This window comes from Cimex lectularius, unplaced genomic scaffold (genome assembly GCF_000648675.2).
Source record: "Cimex lectularius strain Harlan isolate CLEC.00 unplaced genomic scaffold, Clec_2.1 scaffold10, whole genome shotgun sequence".
Classification (NCBI taxonomy): Eukaryota; Metazoa; Arthropoda; class Insecta; order Hemiptera; family Cimicidae; genus Cimex; species Cimex lectularius.
The window spans coordinates 802060-829301 of record NW_019392665.1 but is presented as its reverse complement, the minus strand read 5'-3'; the positions used below and the strand labels follow the sequence as shown (position 1 = coordinate 829301).

At 36.8% G+C, this 27242-nt stretch overlaps 2 protein-coding genes across 2 annotated transcripts in view; one reads left to right on the top strand and one right to left on the bottom strand.

Moving 5' to 3' along the window:
• Positions 1 to 27242, top strand: part of LOC106667329 (elongation of very long chain fatty acids protein AAEL008004-like) — a 93391-nt gene that overhangs the window by 19678 nt on the left and 46471 nt on the right. The window lies entirely within an intron of this gene.
• LOC106667328 (elongation of very long chain fatty acids protein AAEL008004-like) lies at positions 817 to 25402 on the bottom strand. The gene is made up of 7 exons (XM_014395212.2): positions 25094 to 25402; positions 10861 to 10882; positions 5722 to 5794; positions 5449 to 5639; positions 3399 to 3539; positions 3088 to 3330; positions 817 to 3029 (listed from the first exon to the last, which is right to left on the bottom strand). The coding sequence occupies exons 1-7, from the start codon at positions 25096 to 25098 to the stop codon at positions 2820 to 2822; spliced, it is 885 nt and encodes a 294-aa protein (XP_014250698.1). The 5' UTR covers positions 25099 to 25402; the 3' UTR covers positions 817 to 2819.

Sequence of the window (27242 nt, the reverse complement as noted above, 5' to 3'; positions counted from 1 at the left end):
AACAATTGCATCCCCTCTTAAAGCGCTGAATATTGGGAAATCCATTTACACGAGCTTTTTAATTTTTTATTCATATAGACCGGTTGTCCAACACACAAACCCTGGCAACCTGGCATGTTCGCCAAAGCGCAACGCAGTTTGTCAAATAGAACACCAACAAATTAATAAAAATACGAGCAACTGGATTTCCGCCTATTTTTATTTCCCCACTAGACCATACTGTTTTAAATATCGCCAAATTTGATTGTGTCTGTGACGTCAGAAGTCATGCCTAAACCGAGATTGTTTCACGTGACGTCAGAAGGTATCCTTTTGATGTCATTGAGTAATGCCTGTGATATCAGAAGGGACGTTTACGGTCTGCACGTCAGATTGTAATCACCCGGGACGTCAGACTGTGACGTCATAAGGAACGCTTATAGCGTCACAAGTTGTTCAGAATTGTTTTTATGAAAACTATTTATTTCAATAATTAATTCTATCAGTCTATATTTTTTTGTTCGAATGATCACAACCCTGTCCATTGGAACAGAAGCCTAATTTTAAAAGTTAAAAAGGTTTTGGAAAAACAAAACTCATTCATAAAAATATACGAATTTATCAAAATTATTTTAAAATTTCGATTCTTAAGGATACCCACATGGCCGGATTTAAATGTCGCCAAGTACAATTTCCATGTCTAGTTTTACCTGGGGTAGGCTAAAATCCCCCTACCACAATCACAGATAACTGTGTCACCTAGTGGATTTATATCTGAAAGGTTAGTGAAGGAAGAATATATTACTGGGGTCGCCTTCAGACGAATCAAAGGACTTCTTTACTTACAAATTTTTGTTTATTCATGCATACAATGTACATATCAATCACTAAATGTCATTACAAAAAAAAAGAAAAAAAAAGAAGAAAGGAATAGAAAAAAAACTTTGATCGTTGTACAACTATGGCCGTCATTTGAACCGTGCTTTGTATTTACAAAGGCTGAGTGAAAGAAAAAAAAAAAAAACATCGTTGGAAGACTCGAAAAATATACGCCAACTGTGCCAAGAATGGGGTCCGCCCGGCCTCGCCGATTATCACAGTACTTCCTGAGCTGGGGTGGCGGCCTTCGTGAACCCTCCAAGTGCACCGAAATCAGCCGAAAGACACGGGGTCTTTTTAAAATTATTTTATATTTATTTTCGAGTTTTTGTAATTATTTTTATTAATTGACAATATTTCTATATTTTTAATTTGCGCCGAGGGGTGGGGATCTGGTGTGGGACGTCGGATTTTAAGGCTAGTGACGTCAGATTGTTATGCTCGTGATGTCAGAAAGAACGTCTGTGACGTCAAATGTAAGGCTCATGACGTCAGTTGTAAGGCCCGGGACGTCAGGTTGTTATGCTCGTTTCAGTCTCTGACGTCAAATTGTATTGCGGTTACAAGATACCCCTTATCTCTAACCATTTTTTCGAAAAAAATTCTAATTTTTAAAGCTGCTATTTTATCAACAAAATACACTAAACACTACGTTTTGTCTTTTTTTTGTGTGTTTAAACATACACATATACATATATTAATAACAAAATAATTACACAATAAAAAAACGCACCAAAGCCTGTTTAAATATTTTACACAATTTTTAAAGATAACAATTTGATTATTTGAATTTTTCTCCTCCAAAAATAACAAATACAAACAATAAAAACAATTCTAACGCTGATAACTATAATGCGCGTTCTCCCATACTTAAACCGTCGAATGACGCCAGCTGTCGCGAGTGGGGGGCGACCAATCGCTGATAACGCCATCTCTCCCCAATTCAAAGTTGAGGTCACACAGTGGCGAGAAGTGAGGGCACTCCTACTATGACGTCATTTACGGTGAGCGCGACGAGGATCCTGCGAGCGGCGAAAACCGGCCTTAGCTGAACGCGCGCAACGTCCCCAGGGTTGGAAAAAATTAATGTAAAAAATTACAAAAAAAATTATATATATGTAATAAAAACACTAACAATAAAAATACACACTATTCACACTAAGTAAAATATTGGAAGACTTTCTTCACCCAAATTGAAATGAGTCTTAAGGAATTTCAAAACCTGCTTTAAAATATTTTTTTTAAACTTAATTTAAAAAAATATATATTGTCATGTCTCACACAAGACCCGGATAGAAAATGAGCAATTTTTAGTTTTGTTCCATCGCCTTAAGGTACTCACGACTTGGCCCCCCCTCGCTACTCTATGACCACCGAATGATGTCAGTAGCTATAGAGTGGTGAAGGTTTAGAAACTGCCAATGACGACATAAACGCTATGTTGGGTTGAAAAGTGGGGCGAGTTCTCCATCCAATTATAAATGGTTAGATGTAAAAAGGTGAGGGGACAGATTAACGCTGAATGGCGGCTCAGAGTTGAGTGCATTCCTCCCTGCACTTGAAATGATGTCACGGCAACCGAATGACGTCACAGATCTGAGCCCCGCATCACTCCCTTCCACCACTTGTAAAGACGCCACGCCAGCCCACACTCCTAAGTTAACGACGTCATTATAACTCCCGGTGTTATGGGAACGATCGCGCGTTTTTATTTTTGTAGAAAAGAAATTAATTTTTAAGACACCTTCGGTAGTATTGAGTTATATTTCATATCACAGATGAACACAGATCCGGCCGGTGTTTCCTTTGCACGATTTGGTGGTCGGAGCTCACAGGATCCTCTTTGACTTTACAAAATTAATAGAATCAAATGATATGCGTGTTTTTTTGTTGAAATCGTTTGAAAATTATTCGTTGAAAAGTCGTTTTATTGTTTTGTCTATTTGCGTGTGTTATTGACGTTAATCGCGCTTTTTTCCGTTGGAGACGGCGGATCCGTTCAGCCTTTTGTCCGACCTCTCCTCGCCGACGTAGGTCTTCTTGTAGAAGTCGTTGAAGAGGTAGTAGAAGAAGATGGCGTTGGGGAGGACGATGACGACCGACCATTTGGGGTAGTCGCAGTCGCTCCAGAGCAGTTGGAGGAAGTGGTAGAAAGTCAGGCAGAACTGGATCTGGAAATAATTAAAAATTGAACGAAAAGTCAAATTGTCGGTCAAGGTATCGATGTACCAGCTGAAGCGTCGTGAGGTACTTCTTCCACCAGAGGTACTTCTGCAGGCCCGGCCCCATGGCGGCGAGCATATAATAAGAGTACATGATGATGTGAACGAAGCTGTTTATGAGGCCAATAAAGGATCCGTGGCCACCAGGGTAGTATTTGACCGCGCCCCACGTTATCATCGGCATAGTCGTGTGATGGTAGAGGTGGAGAAAGGTTATCTGCTTCTGCTTTTTCCTCAGGACGAAGAAAACCTGCGGGAAGGGAAAGGAAAAAAGTTAAATTCTGCCTTGTATTTGCTTTGAGTCTAAAGGATGCTTACCGTGTCGAGAAGCTCAGATATCTTGGCGAGGAAGTAGATGTAGAAGCCGCGGGCAATCCTCATCGTCTCGGGCGTCACTGACCAGTCGACCGGCTCGCAGCGGAAATAACTGTATTTCGTGAGCCAAATAGCGTCAAGGGCCTGCGGAAAAAGACGCGTTTTTCTTATAAATGTGTCTCTATAACCAACCAAGCAACTTCCCGTGAAGGAGGTTTTGGTGAGCGAAGACGTCATTTAAACGCTCCATGACGTCATGAACTATAAAAACGGCCGCCATTGTGCGATGAAATCGAGAATTTTTAGAAAAACGCCATTTTGCGATGACGTCATGACAAACACGTCACACTAGCCGTTTGCGACGGATTGCCGCCATAGTGTGATGATTTGATGAGACATTTGTCACGGCGGTCCCCACCAAATGACAATGGATGTCGTCACGGATTATCAACTCCCATCCTCAGATGGAACGCTGCCCATAGTGGGATTACGTCACAGCATGTTTTAAAATTTTTGTTCGACGTAACTTTGCTCAAGTCATCCCAATGATGACCAATTTTCTTTTTATTCCACTCCGGTCTATCCACCGAATTTAAAACATGCGCAATTCAATACTGAGTTTGTAAAAATATTCTTTAAAAAACAATCTCATTAACTTTCCTCATGGTTGGATCTCATCGGTTTCCATCTTGTCCTTGGCCATCAATCGTCGTCAATATTCAATCTATCCAATTCATTAGTGGCTTTGTCCAAACAACTTTTCTTTTCACCAAAAAAATCAATAAGTTGTCCAAAATAAGAATCTCACTGTCTAGAGTTAATTTGTGAGATAAAATTGCCTAAAAAAACCCCGAGTAGGTCGAAAATACTCTGTTTTTTATCTCTGCACAGATTGTCCAAAATATTTTCTTTTTGTTTCCACCTCAACAATTCTCGACGAAACGTTGTTGTGTTTTCCTGATTATGTGGTTTAGTTGTATTACTGCGTGTATCGCATCTGAAAATCTCACCAATTGCTAACTTTTTTAATAAGTAGCAAAGGAAATAATTCAAAGTAGCCTTTCTTACCAAATTTCAAATATTGTCAAAACAGGTGTTCAATCGGAGTATTTTCGACCAAAAACTGTGACTGATTTGGATTTAAAAATGGAAAATCCCTTACTTACCCCCACTCTTCTGTTAAATAGTCACGTTCCCCCACTCCTCCGTTGATTTGTCCGGTCAATTGGTCACGTTGTCAATAGTCACGATTTACACCAATTGGTGGATTTTTTCCCAACCCTTGTTCGGAAAAAGTCTCACCAAAATTTGACGAGGCAAATATCGTTCACAAATTCCAATTACCAAACGCCAATTCAATAATATTTTCATTCAGCGAGAACAAAAAAAGCCTGATAAATCAAAATTAATATAACAAATCATAAATGGTGTTAAATTGCCATATTTTCACGAACATTTAACAAAATTTTCACTCTGATCCTAGAACCGCCAAATTCAATAGTATTGTTGTTCAAATGGAACGATTCACTGATATTGGAAAAATAGGGTGGATTTTTTTAAGCAAAAACTTCACAAGATTTTGTAAATAAAAGTTTCGCCGAATGTTGTTCATATATTTTATCATATATTAAACCATGGACGGGCTTTTACCGGTGAAAATTTCGAACAAATAGATGACGATATTAATCATCAATTTCATCACACAGGTGTAATGCCGTGATTGTGCGATGGCATAGCCGCGGCATCTATAACCACTATACCATAAATGCCGCCGTTGTAAGATGACAAGGCATTCCCCCACGACTTGTTGCCTGTCACATCAACGGCCATGTCACGATTATCAACCCTCATCATTCCGATGGAACGCCGCCATTTTATGACGTCACGGCGTCCATCATCTTCCCTAAATGCTGTCATTGTTATATGACTTCATAACTGTTGTGACAGAATGTCACCAGCAGCTCTTTTCATTTTATACAACACCCCATACATTTTTTCCAGTGGGTATTTGTGACTCCCTCCCAATGACGTGTTGACAAAAAATTCTCTTTACCTCGTATACTAAGAAGACCGAAACGCAGACCTGAAGGGCGTTGTAGATGACGAGAGTCTTGTGGAGGTTGAAAGGTTTTCTGTCTGCCATGTACCACGGTCCGAGGTAGTTGACGAAGATGAGGTACGCTGCCATGATGGACAGGCCCGGGATCGGCGACGTCAGGAGAGGCCAGTCGTTCGTCCTGGGGTCTGAGAGCGTCAAGTTTAACAAAAAAAATCAAACTTAATAATAATAATAAAAAAAAAATAATGGAAAAGGGCGAACACTCACCTGCTAGCTCCACGAAGAGGTAGTTCCAGTAGTCCTTGAACGGTGCGGACTCGTTGTGCGAAGCATATTTTGCCTGAGGTGGAGACAAAAAATATATTAAAAAATAATAACAGTCAGAAGGGGTGAGAAAAGAGCAAGGATAGAAGGGTCCAAAACAAAATAGCCCTTGAGAAGACAAAAAGGCATGAGTTTGTCCCGCGTTCGTCGAATTTACGGATTTTCCCCATCAAAATTCTTTAAAAAAAGCTTCATAGGAGAGGACTTTAAAACTTTTACGCCCTCTTTTCTTTTAAAAATACAGTCTGAAAAGAAAAAAATAATAAAAAGTTACACATTAATCTTTCATGTTTCTAAACTTTTTATACAAAAAAACAACAACATAACCAAACCTCTCCCCATCCAAATTTAGCCATAACCGAGCTACAGTGATGACGTCATGACATAACCCAAACACCAACAAAAGCTGTGTGATGACGTCATGACAAAATCCCCACCACTCGATCGGAACGCGCCATTGTTTGAATGCGTCACGACAGCCCCCAACCACACGGATGAATTAACACCATTGCTTGATGACGCCATGACATCACAACCCGCGACCCTTTTATTTTATAGCCTTTACAAGCTTCAACGTACAAATGAACGCAGTAATTTGGTTAAACCCTCGTCAATAATAGAACATCGGCCATCGGGTAATGACGTCATGACACAACCTACTCTGCTGGAACCCCGCCTTCGTTTGATGACGTTACAACACCGAAACCACATTGTTGGATCGCCGCTATTGTTTGATGAGGACATGACATCCCAAGCACGCATGAAGCGCCGCTTTTTTTATAGACGTCATGAATTAAAGCCTCACCACATAAATTGGAGAATAATGGAACGCCAATGAAAACCTAGGCACACTGTTGAACCACCGGCCATTGAGTGGTGACAAAATGACAGGCTAACCAGGCGCCATTGTTTGATAATGTCTCGATACCCCAGCCACACGGTTGGATCCCTATTGGTTTATGACATCACGACATCCCAACCTCTTGCCGTCATTGTGCGATGACGTCACGGGGAACCAGGCGCCATTGTTTGATAATGTCTCGATACCCCAGCCACACGGTTGGATCCCTATTGGTTTATGACATCACGACATCCCAACCTCTTGCCGTCATTGTGCGGTGACGTCACGGGGGAGCGTCGTGGCCGCGCAACGATTAAGGCGTTCATCAGTGTCAGGTAAAGGTCCCGGGTTCGAATCTAGAGGCCCTGCTTCTTCGAACCCGACATACTTACAAATGGGCTATTTTTCAAAACCACCGGTACCCCGAGGGTTGATATAACCTCTGCTGTTGCGAACCCTCGTAAAAAAATGACGTAACAACATCCTCACCACCATAAACCGCTGGAACGCCGTTTATTATTTTGTCTTTCTTTAAGTTTTCTCCGTTTTTTAATTTGTTACAACGTTATACGGTTGACATTAGCATATTCATATGGCTTTACTTTAATCAACAAATGAATTCATACATGTAAGCTCACTGGCAAACTGCAGCCAGAGCGTGTTTGACGCGAAAGCCGTAATCCCTCATATTCATATGTTATTAGTTGCGTGTATGCGGTTGGTTATATGCGTCGAAGAAGTCTCGATGACAAGAGGCGACGCGATTTTTTTTGTTATTCCTCATATGCGGTTTTACTTTCACCCCCTCACTTTGTAATTACAACGCAAATTATGTCAGCATATATGAGGCGGAGTAATTAAAAAAAAAAAAAATTGAATGAATTTTGTTTAAAGTTAAAAAATGGTGAAAACCTCAGCTCATGCCTACATGGAGATGGCATATCAAGTTCCGTCTCCATATATGCCTAAAGTTCTGTTATCAAAATAACAAATCTGAATATATGTGCATATGTGGGTTTAGATAGTAGAATTTTTTAAATCCAAGTATGAGAAGAATACATATAAGTGTTACCTGTTAGTGCTACCTGCATATATTATTAAACAACCTTATAGATTTGTACTCATGAATCGGCAAACCATGCATATATGTGGTTTTCAAAACGCATCCAAAATAATTTTGCATGTTAGATGTACTAAAGAGTCTGCATTTATGCATTTGAACCTGTTATAATTGAACTGAATTGCAGTCCATACGCTGCCCAATGTAAAGAAACATACAATTTGTCGATTCAGCCTAATTAATTATAGGTGTGGACTTCACAATAATTTTGTTTTTAAACAGGTTTTTTTATCCGAATTTTTGTACGATAAATATATGTCCAATCTGCATATATGCATGTGCTTATATGTCCATTATAAATTGCCAACAGCGACGTTTTAAGGCAGTCACACCTTCTCCTTTTCTGTATTATACTCTAGAGTTGGTTCATACTTATATGTTTCCTATCTGCATATATCCATATGCTTATATGTCCATTATAAATTGCCAACTGCGACTTTTTAAGGCAGTTACACCTTCTCTTTCTCTGTATTAGACTCTAGAATTGGTTCGTACTTATATGATTCCAATCTGCATATATGCATATGCTTATATGTCTTGCCAACTGCGACGTTTTTAGACAGTCACACCTTCTCCTTCTCTGTATTAAATGCTCGAGTTTACTTTTATATTTCCTATCTGCAAATATGCATATAGGAATAAGTTCAATATAGATTGCCAACTGTGGGGTTTTATATACGAGTCGCATCTCCTCCCTCCCACTATACAGTGCTAGGGTAAAATATTCAAGCTTATATGTTTCGAATTTGCATATATGGTTTATATGACTATTATGTGTTGAGTAATAACAATCCTTACGTTTTTTAATCTAGCCATAATTTTGAAAAATACCTCTGATTACGCAGTTACACCTTCTCTTTCTCTGTATTAGACTCTAGAATTGGTTCGTACTTATATGATTCCAATCTGCATATATGCATATGCTTATATGTCCATTATAAATTGCCAACTGCGACGTTTTTAGACAGTCACACCTCCTTCTCTGTATTAAATGTTCGAGTTTACTTTTATGTTTCCTATCTGCAGATATGCATATAGGAATATGTTCAATATAGATTGCCAACTGTGGGGTTTTATATACTAGTCGCATCTCCTCCCTCCCACTATACAGTGCTAGGGTAAAATATTCAAGCTTATATGTTTCGAATTTGCATATATGGTTTATATGTCTATTATGTGTTGAGTAATAACAATCCTTACGTTTTTTAATCTAGCCATAATTTTGAAAAATACCTCTGATTACAATACAGTTGATAACCATGGTAAACCCTCTTTCACTTAAATCTCCAGATAATATGGGACGATACATTGATAAATAATCCTTCATTGATTATCATAGAGAACAGATTATCGATGGTAAAATTGTTCTCCTTAGTTTTTTCTAGAGAATATTGGATAATAATGATGAAAAATTATTCGTTAAGGTTTCCATAGTGAACGGTTGATAACCGTGTTGTAACCTCTCTCACTTGGTACTCTCTAGGAAAGCGGTTAACCGCGAGAAAACCTCTTTTACACCTGAAGTAAACTGAATATTCACGATAAAATCTCTTTCTATTCAGTTTTCCTAAGAAACGGTTGATGACCATCATATAACCTATACATTCGGGGGCCTTTCGGGAACCAAAGATATCCATGATAAAATCTGTTTCACTAGGTTTCTCTATTAAAAGGTGGATAGCCATGAGAAAACCTCTTCTCATTTTATAACCATGATAATACTTCTCTCACTTAGGTTTTCTAACGGAACGTTGGATAACCTTTGCGATACCTTCCCGCTTGTCTTATAACCTTCATTTGTTAAGCCAGCGTCATCGTATGTAGTGAATTGGAAAGAGCGTGTGAAAACCTCTCCACTTCAATGATTTCCATTGGATAACAGTTTCATAACCTTCAAATAACTCGCTTTGTAAACTGTTTTCAACAGTTTTGACTTGTCGTATTTGGCAACCTTCACAAAGCTTTTTCACTTTTAAATTCTCTGCGATTGACATCAGCGATATGACCTTCTCATGAAGTTTTTGCGTTTAAATTTATTGTTTTAACCCACTACTCCTCGTGTACACGTTCTTCACTTTCGTTTCGTTAGAATCGTTGGATACCCTTGACGAACCTCTTCACTCACGTTACATGGTCCTATTGTTTAACCTGTATATAACCTTCTCAATTCAGTGGGAATCATGATTATAACCTTATCAAAAATTTTCAGTTTTGCTATATTCACTGCATCCCGTGTATGTGGGGCACTTTCATATTATGGGAGGCAATGGAAACCTTGACGAAACCTCTTCAAGTTACATACCTTGCGCGTATAACTGCCCTCGAACCTTCTAATAAACTATCCAGTTTTGTAATAACCACCATTTGTAGTAGTATGATCAGCTTTATAAACTTCTAATGAACTATCCACTTATATCCAGCATTTCGAGTACCTAGTCGACTTCCGTGCAGGTGCTTAGGATAACATTCTCGTAACCTATCACGCTAACTTCCTCATATTTTTGGTTCTAAGATGATACTTCTATAACCTTATAACTTTTGTTATATCCAGTGCATCCCATGTACTTCTTTACTTCCGAGTCTTCAGCGGGCGAATATGCTCTTCACTCACGTTGTATTTAGTAGGTTATAGTGGATAACTGCCATAAAACCTTCCCAATTGCAATATCTTTTTTTATATCAACTGCATCTCATGTGTTTATTTCATTTTATCATGGTCATGGGAGGCAATGGATAACTTGACGAAACTTTTTACTCATGTTATATGTGTTGACCGAGGTCAGTATAACAAACACAGATCATCTTCTGTCCTGTCACCTCATGTTTATAAGGTGACACTTTCATAACCTTTACATTTTTTTTATGACCCAGTGTATTATCTTTTTTCACTATTTACGTGCAATTAGTGTTTATTTTTTTTAAAACCCAAATGTTGTACCTTCATATCGGCCCAGCTTGCCTTTTAGGTTTTAGTTCAACTGGCAGTTTTTTAAAAAGAGTTTTCCCTTCCCCCCTCTCAGGAAATATTGTGATGCAGTTTTGTTCTGATTTCTCTACCGCCTCTCCCATGACTTTTCCGTATTCTTAAAAAAATTAAGGACGTTAGCTGTGAGGGTCTTACCATTTCGGCAGTCGCTGGTTCTCTGAAACAGAAGAGAAAATAATTGAAAACCGGTGGATATGCCATTATTTGATAATTGGTGGCCGGTATGAGGTCCTCCCCAAGGACTTGACCAGCCGCCGTGAAATCCTGTTTAATACACTTAAAAGAAACCGACAACAAATAAAAAGTAATTAACATAAAAACAAAACCTAATATTAAATAAAATTCACTTGTGCCTTTTTGGTCTAAAATATTAGCCAACATGTCCAATAGCCTTGTTAAAACGAATAGAGCAATCGACAACTCGTGTGTCACAGTACTGCGGAGATCCGGCCCGACGCGCCTGGACCCCCGCATTATCCGGGCCGTTCTACCACGTCTGTTCGGGTCTCTCATCGTGACTTGGTACAATAACCAAGAACGATCGTATTGTTTGGGGGAACAGCCAAAACCCGGATACGCGGAAAGACATCGGATTCCCGTTACGACGTCTAACCGTAACGCGGCAAGCATAATTTACAATTAGAAAACAAGCTATATATCATACAGGAGATAACCTCTAACAACCTTCACAACAAGGGGTTATATTGCACATAATACCTTAGCCTGAGGGTCGATTGGTGGTTGTCCCGCAATCACTTGCAGTGCATCCGTGGAAACTATCCTATACGATTGTGTAACTGTCAGCGGTGCCTTCCATTGCGCTTTCTCAAGGTGCCGCCCATTCGACAGATTTGGGACAGGCTGCATTATTGTTAACTAAAAAATCTAACAGTTGCAAATGTACACCTGACCTAGGCACCTGTCGCGCAGAGTCTCCTTAATAATGGTTATATCTCTCTGAGAGGTTATACCATTGTTATCAAAAACCGACAGCTAGAGCAAGTACACAATACCTTGCTACCAGTTTGTAATCTTAATAGAGGTAGGTTATGTTAAGCAGAGTTTACATTATTGTTATAAAAATATCACAATTGAGTGTGCAGCCCAACCTAGGCCTAGGTAACCTTTTATAGCCTTCTTAACAATGACAAGTTTTTCTTTCTGAGAGAAGATTACGTCATTGTTCAGAAGAAAAAAATACTGAAATTTCTATGATATTCAATCGTAAACATAATACGGCATCATTAACAATTAGACATCATTTGAACCGTCGGGTAACAAACATGACATAATCTCCATGAAATCTCACAATATCGTTACCCCAGTTTGTCATTCTTTTTTTAGTTGTGTCCGGTTATGCCTTTATTAAGAAGAGATTACATTATTGTTATAAAAATATCATAGAGTGTGCCACACTCCTAGGCCTGGGTAACCAGTTTGTAGTCTCCTTAATAATGACAGGTTAAGTCTCTCTGTGTGAAGGTTACATCAATGTTAAGGAGAACAAAAGTTATATTTCGATTATGACATTCATTTTGATTACTCGTTAATAAGAGAAAGGTTATGTCGTGTTAAGGCAGGTTATATATTTGTCAACCACAAAATATATCCTGTTGGTTGCACGTGCAACCATCGCTAGGTGTTCATGTAATCCGTAATAAAGAGCGGACTAGTTCGATTTTTTTAAAGGGCAGGTAACATTATGGTTAACCAAAAAATAAAAAAATGTATAACCTGATCTAGGTCTAGTTTGAAGCCTTCTTAACAATGACAGATTGTTTTCTGAGAGAAGGTTACATCACTGTTAATAAGAAAAAATACTCAAATAACCTTTGATAAACCAACTCAATATGCCTTGTCAGATGAAGTTGCATTATTGCTAACCAAAAAAGTAGAATTTGGAAGTATAGAACCCGACCTAGGTACTCTACTCTCCAGAATAGCGATCGGACAGTTTTATTATTTCTAACATCGTTGTTAACGTTACAAGTTGAGATATTACATCCGGGTTATGCCTTTTTGAGGTTATTTCATTGTTCAACGAAATAGGTTCAGGGATTTTCCCACCAATTCAACGTGAAAAGTTTCAAAGTTATTGTGCTCCAACGGAAACCGGTCAACCTCCTTAAAATAGGCAGTTCGTCTATTTTAGGTAAGGTTATATTATTGTTAGCCGAAAAGTATACATAAGTGTATAATCTGACGTACGAAAGATTAAAGGTTCCTTTCTTAGGAAGGTTATGTAATTGTTTACAGATAAAAGTATACGTGTTATTTTTTCAAAGCAATTTATAAATTTTGATTATAACTAAAAACTTAAAACGCCTTTTTTTATTTAGAGGGTAAAGCTAGTTTTAAGTTCGATAACCTTACAATAACCTGATTTTTATAAACCAAGAAGAGGGGCCATATAAAGGTTATGGCCCGACCTTGGGGACACCGCAAGTCAAGTCCGACTTTCATTTACTGCAGCAAACAACCTGTAATGAAGCCTTTGTTATGAAAGTAGTAGAATTTGTAAGAGGTTTCACCCTAATAACCTTTCTATGTACCAGATATATTGTATGTTCTTAAGGGGTAAGGTTGGTTAAGTAAATAGATAACCTGACTAAAACCTCCCAATACATAATCTTTGTGTCTGTGACTCATTGAAACGTTCCTTATAATCTTGCTATAAAATGGATAACCGGTGGAAACCTCCTGATATCCAAACCAGACTAGAACCACACCTCTGTTTACGCAGGTTATGAAGCGTTCCGGGGAGGTTACTCGCTGATTAATCCATAGTTTTTTATATAAAAATTATAAATAATTATTTAAATCAAATCTGTACTTTTTTAAAGGGCACTTTTAGTAAAAAAACTTTTGAGTAAGGCTTCGAGTCTAATAAATGACACCTATTAAACAGTGAACCCCCTCTTTAGAGAGTCACTCTTTTTTAACAGTGCCCTTTAGTGACGTCGCCCCCTTTAAATAATGACGTCCCCCCTTTTATGCGGTGACTTCGCTTTCTTTTGCCTATGACGTCACACAGGATATTTTGTTTCACTTTATATAGAGACAGACTGAGAGAGAGTAAAAGCTCCAGAACCGATTGTAGTTGTTTCACTATAGTTGCGTCTGTCGAGAGTAAAAAAAGCCCCACCTATTGACAATGTCTTATTTACGTGTTTACCGATAAATCCAACCTTGGACCCGGTCCTGAAGCGAAGGGGGCTTTTTGTCTTGTACCCAGGATAAAAAGGCCTCGTTTCGGTAGAATGAATAAATACGATTCCACGTTTAAAAAAAAGCGTCCGCGTCACTGTTTCAACATGGTAGTTAACACCTCGTGGCACGAGGGACGAAGAGAGAAAACAAACCCTCGACAATGTGCCAATTTAAAAATTTTCGCCAAGCCCTTCCCTTCCTTGCTGACATGCTTCTTTCAAAATTCAAGTCGAATTGCTAGTCGAAATAGTTCAAAATAAATATCACAAACTGAACTCAGCTTTTAAGACACTCGATTTAGGAAGCCCGGGCAAATAAAAACAACCCAAATTTATAACCATTAACTTTGATGTTTAAAGCAAACAGACCGTTTATTATATACATTATCATTTTTACACTGAAAAAAAGCATTTTCAATTTAAGCCGATTTGGAGGTGTTTATGTACACTGTCAACAACAGTAGGCGTACACCTGTGGCGTGGGCGGCCGGTTCGGGTCGCATGAGGTTATATAATTGTTCTAAATTTTTCATTTAAAAAAGTCGCAGTTACGAATGTATTTTGTGCTTGAAAAAAAACCCGTCAGATTAGAAAAAAAAACTCTGGTGGGATGTTCTGAGCGCAGAAGGTTAGTCAAGGTTATAATTTTTTTCATATCAGAAAAGTTGCAGTTAATATCTACTTTGTGTCTGAAAAACACGTGGCAAAATCTCCTCAGTTAGGTTATAAAAACAAGCCTGATTTATTTTCTGAGTGCATGAGGTTATGTCTCTGTTATAAAAAAATTTCATATCAAAAAAGATGGCGGTTACAATGCCCGTCAGTTTCACTACTCGAAATTTATTTGTGATAAATTTTGAAATGAATACTGGAAGTCTTGGTTATAGTGGCTATGTTACTCAAACAGTAAAATGTTAGGTTATATTTCGGGTAGTAAGTGGTATCATGCTTACAATTTTTTACGGCTCAAAATATATTCCTTCTAAAATATATGGTGGTTATTTGGCTGTATTGGAAAGAACTGGCATCTGATTATCAGATGGGGAGGTTACATGCTGCTTACATGCTGCTTACATAATATATTCAGCCGATTTTTAAATTTTTCTTACTTAAAAAAATCGGGTTTGTAGCTATGTTATTCAGATACTACAAAAAAAGTCAGGTTTCGAAGCTATGTTACTTAGACTTCAAGTCGTAAGAGGTTATGTCACGTTTGCAACATTTTACAACCCAAAATGTATTAAGAGAAAATCCTGGAGACTAAATTGAATGTATTCGACGCATGGTGAAGTTACTTGGCTATTATAGTGTTACAAACATATGTAGGGAGGGTCGTTCCATGCTGGTTTCTTACTTTATACATCAGTTGTAAATTATTACGTTGAATTATACTGGTAGGTTACAGTTAATTATAACCTCCAGAGGTAGATAACAATTATGAAACCTGGCTGTCTTGCAGAAAAACTATCATATCCTTTTGCCGCTGCTGGCTTGAGGATATGTTAAATGTTCGGAGGAAGGTTACGTACATGTTTACAAATAGTTCTCTTATTTAAAAGAAAAATATTAATTTAATTTATTTTAAAACGCTTATTTTTATTTACTGGGCAAAGTTAGGTTAGAGAATTGTTTACAGAGTAAGGTAGGTTGCAGATAAGTTGAGGTTATAACATCAGATGCCGTCATATTAATTTCTAAACCAAATTTTGAAGCTGGTGTATCTGTTACGTTTTAAAAGTGTTAAGGATACAACTGTTACAGGAAGATTACTCTGCCTTGGGATTTTAGATTATCCTTGAGAAAAATCTCGTTAAAGTTACCAAGATAGTGTAACTGCTATAGAAAGCTTGTCAAGTTAAAAGTTTATTTGCGATAACCTACCATCACTGTTATTGATAACTTTACTTAGTAGAAAATAACGCCATTTTTTAATATTTTCCATAACACTTTTGAAACAAATGAATTAAAGTTTGTAAGGTTGTGTGACGGTTATAGGCAGATTACCCAGTGAAAAAAGCGCCATTTGAATTATTTTCTATGACGCTTTTAAAACTTCATCATTAAAGTTATGCAGGTTTTGTGACTGTTATACAAAATTTGCCATGTCAAAGTGACGACATTTTTGATTGATTTCCTTAACCTTTGTGGAACCTGCTAATTAAGTTTTGTGATTGTTGTAGGAAGGTTAACTAGTCAAAAATGTCGCCATTTTATTATTTTTCTATGTAACACTTTTGAGTGTTACACTTCCCATTCATGTCTTGCCATTTGCGATTTTTATTAATAAGGTAACTTAGTTGAAAATGACGCCATATTTAAATATTTTCGGGATCACTTTTGAAACCTCTTCATTAAAGTTAGGTAGGTTGTGCGACTGTTACTGGATGTTACCATATCAAATAGCTCCAGTGTGTAAATATTTTCGGAGAACCTTTTTCGAAACCTCCCATTTAAATCCTCGTGACTTTCGTATTTATCATTGAGAAGATTACCTAGTTGATAACGACGCCGTTTTTAATTATTTTCAGGAATCCTTTTGATGCCCATCCTTTAAACTTACGAAGGTTGTGTGACTGTTGTAAGAATATACAGTTCAAAATGACTTCATTTTGAACAGTTATGATAACCTTTGTTCAAAATGACTTCATTTTCAATTAACCATGAAAACCGTTTTGAAACCTCCCATTCAAGTTTTGTATTTCTTGAGTGTGATTATGAAGGTTATTACCCAGTTCCACTTGATCACTGTTAATTATTTCTGATAGCCTTTTTGAAATTTCCCTTTCAAACCTTGTCGAATGTGATTGTTGCTTGGATATATATGATTGTTGCTCCTACTTTATACCGGTCAAAATGACTTAATTTGAATTTTGGAAAGCTCCCATTGAAGTATTGTCCCTCTTGAGTGTTATTAGAAATCTCACTTCAAAATGACGTCATTTTCAACTATTCTGTCCATTGTGATTGTTGCTGGAAAAGTTACTCACTTTTAATTATCCATGATAACCTTTTTTAAACTTTCCATTGAAATCTTGTTTCTTGCTTGAGTGTTATTAGGAAGGCTACCCAGTCTAAATGACCAGTTTTAATTATTTCCGATAACCTCTTTGGAACCTCCCTTTCAAATCGTGTCTCCCTTGAGCGTTATTATGAAGGTTACCCTGTTCTAAATTAACATTTTTTAATTATTTCCGATAACCTTTTTGAAACCACCTTTTCAAACCTTGTGGAATGTGATTGTTGCTGAGAACCTTATACAGTTCAAAATGACTTCATTTTTAATTAGTTATGATAACCTTTTTGAAATTTCCCATTCAAATCGTGCTTATCGTGAAGAACCCAGTGAAAAATGACGTCAAATCCACCGACAATGGAATGTGAATTTGGGTCAGAGCGGGTAAAAAAGTAAAACTGGTTTAAATGTGACACCAATGAATCTGGGTGAAAGTGGCCCAACATCAGCGGCGTACTTTTAGAAAGTATGGGCCGGAATACGCTGTTTCCAGACTTTGGACCCAACTTGAAATTAATATATGAAAAAAAAAATGTATGTGCTCTTAAATCGTGCTCTTTTGGCATTGAGGGAGTTACACATCTCGAAATCGAAAAACTTTTAGATTTTTTTGGGGGGCAGGCCGTGGTTCTTTTGGATCAGACCTTTATGGCCTGGAATAGATCATGCAAAAATATTCACGCAATAAAAATATGAGGTACAACACTCTCCAGGACGTCCAAGGAGTTCTTGAGATCCTGGTCATAAATACTAACTTTCGAAGACCGCCCAAGCGTCCTTGCCGACGTCCGACCTCGGTTGTCGTTTATTTTATTATTTCATTTTTTAAATATCTATTTTTGCCTATGGGGCACGACTTTTCCTTGTTACAGAAGAGGCACCACAAACGGAGCGGGCCGACCTTGGCACCACTTTCTTCTCCTTGTTCGACAGCCTCCGAGTTATGCCGTTGTGCAACATGTGTTATTTAACGACTCCGCAGGACCGTGCCCAGTCCGGCTGAAGAATCTGGAGTCGGTACGTGATGGTGGCGCTTTTTCATCTCTGGAAAGGCCGAAGACATTTCTCGGCGGAAAAAGTCCGTCCTTTCCACGAGTGGAAAATCGCTTTCACTTCCTTTTACGCGTGTATACACATTTACGCTTTTCCCGGGTTTTTTCTTCTTTTTCTTGGGGGAGCTTTCACCGGCGATCGTGATTTCAAATCGAAACAGTATAGAATACCTCCATAACAACACCCTCGATAATAAAGAGACAACATTGTTCAAACCCCTAACAGATCATATTTCTCATGTGTGATCATAAAATGGCTAATAATTCGCTTAATGCCAATTAGATACTAAATACCAAAAAAACGAAGGTTTAAACATGGTTCACACGCCTGTACACAGCAGCAAGAGATAAGGATCAAAAAGGAGGTGACGGTATGTTTCAATTTTAAAAACCCCACATCATACAAAAGAACGTGTTTCAAACGTCTCAACATAGCGGTTTGGAAAAGGAGGTTACACACATGGAAGGAAGGAGGTTATAGGTTATACACATGGCGAACATTTTTTTTTACAAAACCCCACGTACGTCATAAAAGAAAACTAAAATATGGTCCTAACGTCTTACATTGCGGTTTTGAAAAGGAGGTTACACCATGATTATACACATGACGAACATTTTTTCAAAAACAAAACTCACGTATTTCATAAAAAAGCTAAAATATGGCCCTAACGTCTAAACATTGCGGTTTTGAAAAGGAGGTTACAACATTATTTGTTGACTGGCCTTCACGCACCCTTAACCAATCAGATTTTTCAAAATGGCTAATAATTAGGGTAATTTAAATCAGAAACCGTACGCTAAAAAACCTAAGGGGTCAGGTTTCAAGAGAAAGTTTTTAACAAGGTTAAAAATTTGACGTATACTTTCCAAAAAAAAATTTCATTTTAAAACCTATCTTGTTAAAAAAGCAAGATAGGTTATAAAATGGTTCATAGCATGTAATTATGAAGGTCTAAAAGAGGTTACAAAACGGTTATGGAATATTTGTTTCTAAACAAAATCAATCCTCATATGGAGACTAAAACATGGTTCACACAAGTAAACCAGCAAGCTTTACGAAAGGAAGGTACCCAGTGGTTCAAAAATTTGGCTTTTTCTTCTAAAAAAACCCAAATATACTAAAGGTTTACAGTACGGTTATAATTTATAACCGATTATTGACTTAACAATTAGCAAAATTTTAAATGTAAGGTTATAACATTGTTTTCACTTAATAGTAAAAGATGCAAAATTGTTTTCAATTGTTTCTATGAACGCGGAAAAATTTTCCAATTACCATGTCTATGATATTTTTAATTCAAAACTTCGTAATAGAAAGAAGGTTCCAACACGGTTCACGAAACTCAGGTAATCATTATTATTAATATAAAGAGACTAAGATTATTACAAACTTATTTCTAAAAAATCCACTTAAATGATTGTTTCATAATAGAGGTTACAACACGGTTATGATAATTTTTTCATTTTATAAATATGGAGGTTACTACTACTACATGGTTTTGACAAGTTTGTTTTTCGAAACTTAGGTTATAACCTATCAACACGTACTTGATAAAATTTGCGAAATCTATTGGACTGGTCATAACCTTTTCAGAGCTGATTAAACCAGGTTGTAACACTTCAACCGGATTGTATTTACCTTCCGACATTCCAAAATATAATCTATGAAAAACCTTTTTCAAAACTATTCGTTTTTCCCATTTTGAAACCTATAGTTCAGATTTTATCCTTGGCAAACCTTTTAAAACTCATATATTTCAGGTATAACCTTTATTAACATCTTTGAAACCTGTCTAGGTTATAACCTTTAGTAACTTTTTTCTTTACGGGTACTAAAAATTATAACTTTTATATTATTTTTTCGAATAATTTTTACAAAACCAATTTGATATTGTAACCCTATCGAAACCTATTAGGCCAGGTTATAAACTGTGTTTTTGTATTTCCGTTTCTATCGTTCCAACCTTTTCTGCAATCCTTTTGGAAATCTATCTGCCAGGGTTATAACATCTGTAAACCTATAAGTAGAGTTTATAGCATTGTAACACTTGGAAAATTTATTAGTTGATTTATCGGCAATCTTTTTGAAACCCATCTTCCTGGGTTATAACCTTTTTAGAAACCTACAGGTTATAACCCCTGGAAACCTTTTGCCAAACATGTTCATTCAGGTTATGAACTTTTTGAAACCTCTCGGACTGGACTATAACCTTTCGAAACCGTTTCTATTTATGTATAAAGTTATCTCTAAACTGCGATAATTACCTTCCACCTTATAAATTTATTAATAACGTTCAGTTGGTCTGGGTCTTTCCACCCGTATTATTTGAAATGATTGGAAATCATGGTGATTTTCTGTGACGCGCTTAATTTTTTTAGAACAAACCGAATTTTTAACCTCCCGTAAGTGTTTTAAAGGGAAGGTGGTGGGCGTTTTCCATCAAGTAAGCAGGTTATATCCTCCTTTGAGTATATTTTTTTACGTCCTTCGAAAAATATAGTATCCCGTGAGGGTTTTAAAGGGAAGGTTATTAGCATTTTACTTCAAGTAAGCAGGATATAACCTCCTTTGAATATTGTAAACGTTAGGTTTTTGTACGTCCTTCGAACAATATTTAATCTCCCGTGAGTGTTGTAAAGGGGAGGATACAGTCGTTTTATCCCAGTCACGAGGGTTATAACCTCCTTCGAGTATTGTAAATTGGCATCGAACCACTTGAAACGAATTTTGAGATTTCAAGCTGGTTTTATTTTATTTTATTTTTTTTTGACCGAAGCGGACTTTCGGCACTATAAATCGTCGATGTCAGTTGGGCAACCTCCGGTGTGTTGGCCAAGAGCCGAAGAAGGAAAAGGACACGGACCGTTTAACGTGTCGGGGCTAGCCGTGAATAATTGGCCTTAACGATTGTGGTTAATTGGCTGTTTGTTGCGGGGGGAAGAGCTTAATTGTTTTCAAAAATTGCACGTAGAAAAGAGAAGAAAGAGAAAATATGAAAAAGTTAAAAGAAATTGATTATTAATAAAAAAAATAAAAAAAATCAAGAACAACCGATGCTTAATGTTTCACGCATGCGTTTCTCGAGCAAAAATCGTAAATCCACCCCCCCCCAAAAAAAAATCCAAAATTTATTTTCTAAATTATTACAAGGAATTTTGCAATACTTAGAATTTTTATAAACCCGATTCCAAAAATATACGTATAAATACTTTTTTTAAATTAAGAAATCTTCGCTTGTGTACATGCTTTCAAAATTTGGAACATGTCGACAACCCCTCTCCCGGACTTTACTAAACCAATGAAAATTCATCGGCTGGCTCCGAAAAAAAAAAAAAAAAAAAACAGACAAAATAGCACCTTTTCATTTTTTTTTGTAAAATATTGTCATCGATTTTAACGAGAGGGGTGCTACTGATTCATAACCTGACGGGTAGGAGTGCGTAAAGAGCGAATAACCCTGCCTAAGAGGTTACAACACGGTTTTCTTTCGACAACAAAAATGTATCGTAAATATTTTTAAACTAATATCTTACTCGGAATTTATAAAAACAAGGTTAAAATAAAAGAGAAACCGAGTTGTAACCTCTGTCTGGATATTAGTTAACAGTATAATAAGAAAGTGGCTGTGAACGTTAATGTTATTGATATTATCGGTACATATGTAAGTATTTTGAGGTTATAACAATGGCTGCTATAGACCATTTTAAGGTGGAGGCTATGCCCACTAATCTTCACAATATTGAAGGTTAAATCAATGTCGGATATAACCATTTTGAGGTTATAACAATGGCGGCTATGGCATAGCGGTTACAACCATATCGAGGTTATAACCACCCCGTTATTATCGATTGTAGGTTGTTACTGATCAAACTTTGTTTTTAAGTTCACTTAAGAAATCTCCCTCCCGTTGAAATTCGCTTTTGCACCCGTCGATGGATAATGACCGAAAAGAATGAGCGTTGCATGTCTCCTCCGCTTTTCAGTTACATCAACAGGTATCCCATTTTCGGATTCTACGTATATCCAGCTTTCACCGATTGCCCAACGTTAGATTCGGAGATTATTCGGTATATTTTATCCTATGGATTGAAGAGGGGGGGGAGTTTATTATTTAATAAAAGTTAGTAAAAGCTAAAAATAAAAAAAAAGCCCCCCCCCCCAAAAAAAACCTTTTAAGACTTTCCCAATTCTTTCATCGAGTGTGTTCATCTGGAATTATTTGACCTCGTATGAACGGTTTTGGGTTGGTGGCCAGACCAATTTTGGACGTTTATTTATTTATTTTTTTAAAGGGTTTAAAAAAATATTCATTTTTGTCACGTTTCCGAAGGGATAGTTCGATTGTCCAAAAGAGAAAAATTGCGTTTTACATTTTTGGACTGAATGTAAATTTTGTGGATGGTCTAAGCCCACATTTAAAGATCATTTCAAAAACTTTAGAAATAAACCGAAAATATTGTTAGTCCTAACCAGCAGAATTTATAGAAATTAAATATGAACACATTACAAAAAATAGGAGAAGGTGTGACTTTGGACTAAGGTCGGCAACCAATGACTAACAGCCCTGAAATTACGATAGGCGTAAAAAATATCGTAATTTTTCGGTTAGCGAAAAATATTTAAATATGAGGACATTTTTTGGATTGGTCGAAAAGGTACGGCCAACCACCAATAATTTTTTTGTACGATGGAAATTTTTTTCGGAGTTCCATCTCACATGAACCGCGAGTCAATGATAAGTGTCAAGTCACGTTTTTCCATTTACTATCCAAAAATTATTAGTAGTAGAGTAGACAACAACCTCAACAATAAAGTTGGCTAATAACAAAACAATTTTTGGCTGGTCCACAAATTTTAGCCAGGAGGAAATTTTTAAGTCGGCTATATTTTAGAAAAACCTTTTTATTTAACAATAATCAACAACAGTAATTCCAGAAAAAGGGAACAGATTAGATATCCAAAACTTGTAATTTTTGATAGACGAACGACACTTTTTGGATTGTCAAAATTTTGGAAATAATCTTTCGAGAAATGGTTCCACATATAGCCTCATAATTCTAGGAACTGGGAACATACTCAACAAGCGTTTTTTTTTGGATAGCCAAAAAATTGTAATTTTTGAATGTTCGAAATTTGGAATTATCTTTCAAGAAAACTTTTAACATATAGCCTAATAATTCAGGAAAATGAGAACAGAGTAAATAACTTATTTTTTTCGGTTTTTGGTTTTACAAAAAAATCAAAAATTTCGGCTCGTCGGGATTTTTTGGATGATGGTTCAAATATTTGGAAACATCTTTTCAGAAATCTTTCGACATGTAGTCCAAGCCTAATGAATACTTGAAGAAAATGTGAGGACTATAAGTAAGCGATTTTTTCGGTTTTTGGATATCCAAAAAATTGTAAATTTTAGATCGACGGACGACAATTTTTTTTGTCCAAAGATGGTCCAAATGTTAGGGAAAAATCATCCCAAAACACTTTCGACGTACAATGGTCTAATAATTTAAAGACATGACGTTCAACAAACTAAATTACATATTGTTTGGTATTGGGATGTCCACACTTTATAAAATAAATTTTAGCTCGACGGACGACAATTTTTGGACGGTACAAATTTATTTTTGGAAAAATATATCCAGCAAACTTTCGACGTACTGCTTATAAATGATCGAACGAAATGAAACAGATTAATAAGGGATTTTTTGGTTTTTGGATATCCGAAAAAATTGAACCCTGAAAATTCATTACGAACTATACAATTACCTTCCCCTTCCGTCAAAACAAAATGACATCAAAAGTGGCAGTAGTGGAATAAATATCCACAAGTTTTTTTTGGATAACATGAAAATTTTGGATGATCTATAATATGATAGTTGGAAACTTGCCGTATGAAAAATAGTACAAAAAAATTGGTCCTTGGATGTCCAAAATGTTTTAGACAAAGGGATAAAACAACACCATCTCTAGCTCTAGCTTTAACCCTGAAAATCGATGACTGATTTGACTAAAACTCCCCCAAAAAATGTACTAATAATTTTTTTATTGATTGTCCAACATTTTTTGGATAGCATCTTATGGAATTTCGGATGAGGTTTGATAGCCTATTTCGTAACTAGATATTATAGGGTATAATAAACAAAAACTTAGTAATTTGTGACAAGGTTATCCAAAAACATTGTGTAAGGAATGAGAATCAGTCTCAGAAGAAATAATAATCCAAAAATTACGACGTATAAAACAAAACATTGTAATTTTTGGATTGATTGTCCAAAACCTTTTTGAAAGATACAATTTTTTGATAGCTTATTAGGTAACTTGATGATTGAACCAAATATTCAAGGATACAATTGAACCATTGAATACAAATTTTTGGCTAGGATATATAAAGTTGGATAACAGGAATGAGAAACTCTTGAGTTTAGCAAACTATTGGAGGAAGATTTTCAATTGATTGCCCAAAATGCTTTTTATGGATAAAATGATATTCTGGATTGTCTGGACGTAGACACTAAACTAATACGCAAATGTTCATCAGACCAAAAGTTTTGGACAGCTAACGCCCAAAACCAACCTGCGAACCTTATCGATTCAAACAAAACCCAATTAAAGTAGCCATTTTTCTAATGGTATTAAAAAAATCGAAATCACTTTCAAACAAAAAAATTTTGCAGGATATTGATTTTTTTGGATAATCGGAATGAGAAACCCAATCGAAAAAGGATGATGTATAAAACAAAAAATTGGAGTTTTTGGATCGATCGTCCAAATTTTCGTTTTGGATAAAATGAAATTTTGGTCGGTCACTTAGAAAAGACAATTTTGAAACCTGGACACGAACGGGCTGAAACATTCTACCGACCATTAAAATTCCAAAAAAAAATTCCAAAAATTTTTGGACTACCTCCATTACCACCCTGCGGACGTACGGACTCGAACAAAAATCACAAAAAAATTTGTCCTGGATAATTGGAACAATTTTTAAACGATGTAATTTTTTGGCTCTATTGTGTGACAATTTTTGAACTATTGGACATTTTGGATAGCCCATGGGTAATTGATATTTTTTCTTGAGATATTTTTCCGTACTTACTGCATGTCCTTTGAATCGTGTCTATCCTTTTTGCGGATACGTGTAACGCACGGCTGGCGGAAGCCAACTGGAGTGGCCAGAGGACGTGCTCGTGGCCGCGAAACGTGGTGGGGAATAAAGAAGAAAGGAAAGGAAACAAATACAAGGCAGAAAACAAATCAACAAGGCGGGGCCACGAAAGGAAAAACCTGTTCTAAATGTCGCAACTCGTTGCGTGACCACGGCTAAGGGGCTCTGGGCTGATGCGACTCGCGCCCTCTTATATCCCAGAGGCTTGGTGCGCACACCGTAAATCGTCCGTTTACATAGCGTGGTCAAAAGGACAAATCACAATTTAAAACAAACAACCACGATATTCGCGGATTCTTAAGAAATGATTTGTCACGATATATATATATCTGTAAAACAGCCTTGGTCTCCGGTAACCTGATCAGGGTTAACATTTGTAACCTTCCACACAATTGAATTTCTATGATTCACTAAATCGTCTGATTGGCCATTTTTACCCCTCCATTCTTGGTCACGATTGATTTTTGTAAGCTTTCACATAATTGGACTCGTATGATTCAGTAATGGGAAACCGTCTGATCGGCCGCCATCATTACTCCGCCATTACGGGAAAATTGGTAATAATTGAACCATAACGTAACCTTCTTCTTGGTCGCGATTGGTGTTAGTAACCTTCCATACAAAATTTGACTGTTGAGTCATTTTACATATAGGGGACCATACGACCACAAATTATAAAAAAAGATATACACCATTAAAACGAAGACCCTGCCCAATAACCTGATTTGGTGGGGAAAAATCGTCTTGGTTACCTTTTGTAATCTTTCGCAACCTTTCGCACTATTTTCCCCCTCTCAATCTGGATTTCTATGTAGTGATACACACGATATATATCGGTAAAACAGCCTTGGGCTCGGATAACCTGATCAGGGGTATCTTTTGTAACCTCCACACAATTGGAATCTATAGATGCAAGGTGGCACATAATTCTAACAAGTAGCCAAACAAGCATTTCCGATGGACTTTCAATAAAAATTCATTAATAACGATAAAACCATAACATAACCTTCTTTATCTTGTCTAGTTGTTACTTTTTACTTTGCAACCTTTCACCCAATTCGAATCTATTGGACTCTATTGGATTTGCATATCCTTAGCTAGGTAACCATAATGTAACCTTTATAATCTTGACTAAGTATTGAGTTCCGGTATTACCGTAACGTGAAGTTCTTAGTCAGGATTAGTATATACAACTGAATTTTTTTAATAAATCTTAATAGCAAAATAACCATGGCTTAACCTTCATAATCTTGACTAGTTGTTGGATTTTACTTTGTAACTTTTCTCACAGCTGAAATTTTCATACTCATAGCGAAGTAACCATAACGTTACCTTTTTAATCTTGAATGGGTCTCTCACGACTAGGTTTTCCATTTATTAACGATTAATAACGTGTAACTTTCTACACAAAGATTAATTTAGTAAGTATGTAACCATAAAGTTACCTTCTTGGGCGAATATTGGTAGCCGGAAATCTTTTGTATACTCCGTATGAATGGATTTCGATTAGGGGATTATTTCTTTTCTTCCGCATAGGTCTCGTAAGTTCGTCAAAGGAGGTGTAACAAAATTTAACCTCAAAATTCTAATGTGAAAAAAAGGGCGGGAAAACCACGGATTGGCCCACAGAATCTTTTCCGACATAACTTCAGATTTTCGTGAAACCAGCAGTCCCGTTTTTCCGACAAGTGGCTCTATTTTCGAAATAACCTCAACCCGAGTAAGATATCCTTGTAGGTGTGATTGATACGGGACCTTTTCGCCCGGTTGAAGGACGGCATGACCTGCAAGAAAGGCGGATATAAGCAGACGGTCGAGTTTTAAAAAGCCTCTCCTTTATCCGTGCTTCTTTTATTTTTTTTTTATGATGATGCTCATCGCTAGGCTACATTGTCAAGAAACTTAGCCATCGGTAGATGAGGCGCTTAATTGCACCTAACAAGGTCGCGAGATAAAAAAAAAGGATCATAAAACAAGAAATAAGCATAAAATCCTGTTGAGGAGTCGGGACTTGGATAGAAACTGGTTTTCTTTCTTGATTCACTCTTGATATTTTAAGCTGAAATTTAGCCCGTGAAAT

What these genes read in the sequence shown, in the direction of transcription:
- LOC106667328 (XM_014395212.2), bottom strand. An exon ending in TATCTGAGCTTCTCGACACG is followed by an intron (nt 3,331 to 3,398) that starts GTAAGCATCCTT and finishes CCCTTCCCGCAG; the next exon opens with GTTTTCTTCGTCCTGAGGAA. An exon ending in ACCTCACGACGCTTCAGCTG is followed by an intron (nt 3,030 to 3,087) that starts GTACATCGATAC and finishes AATTATTTCCAG; the next exon opens with ATCCAGTTCTGCCTGACTTT.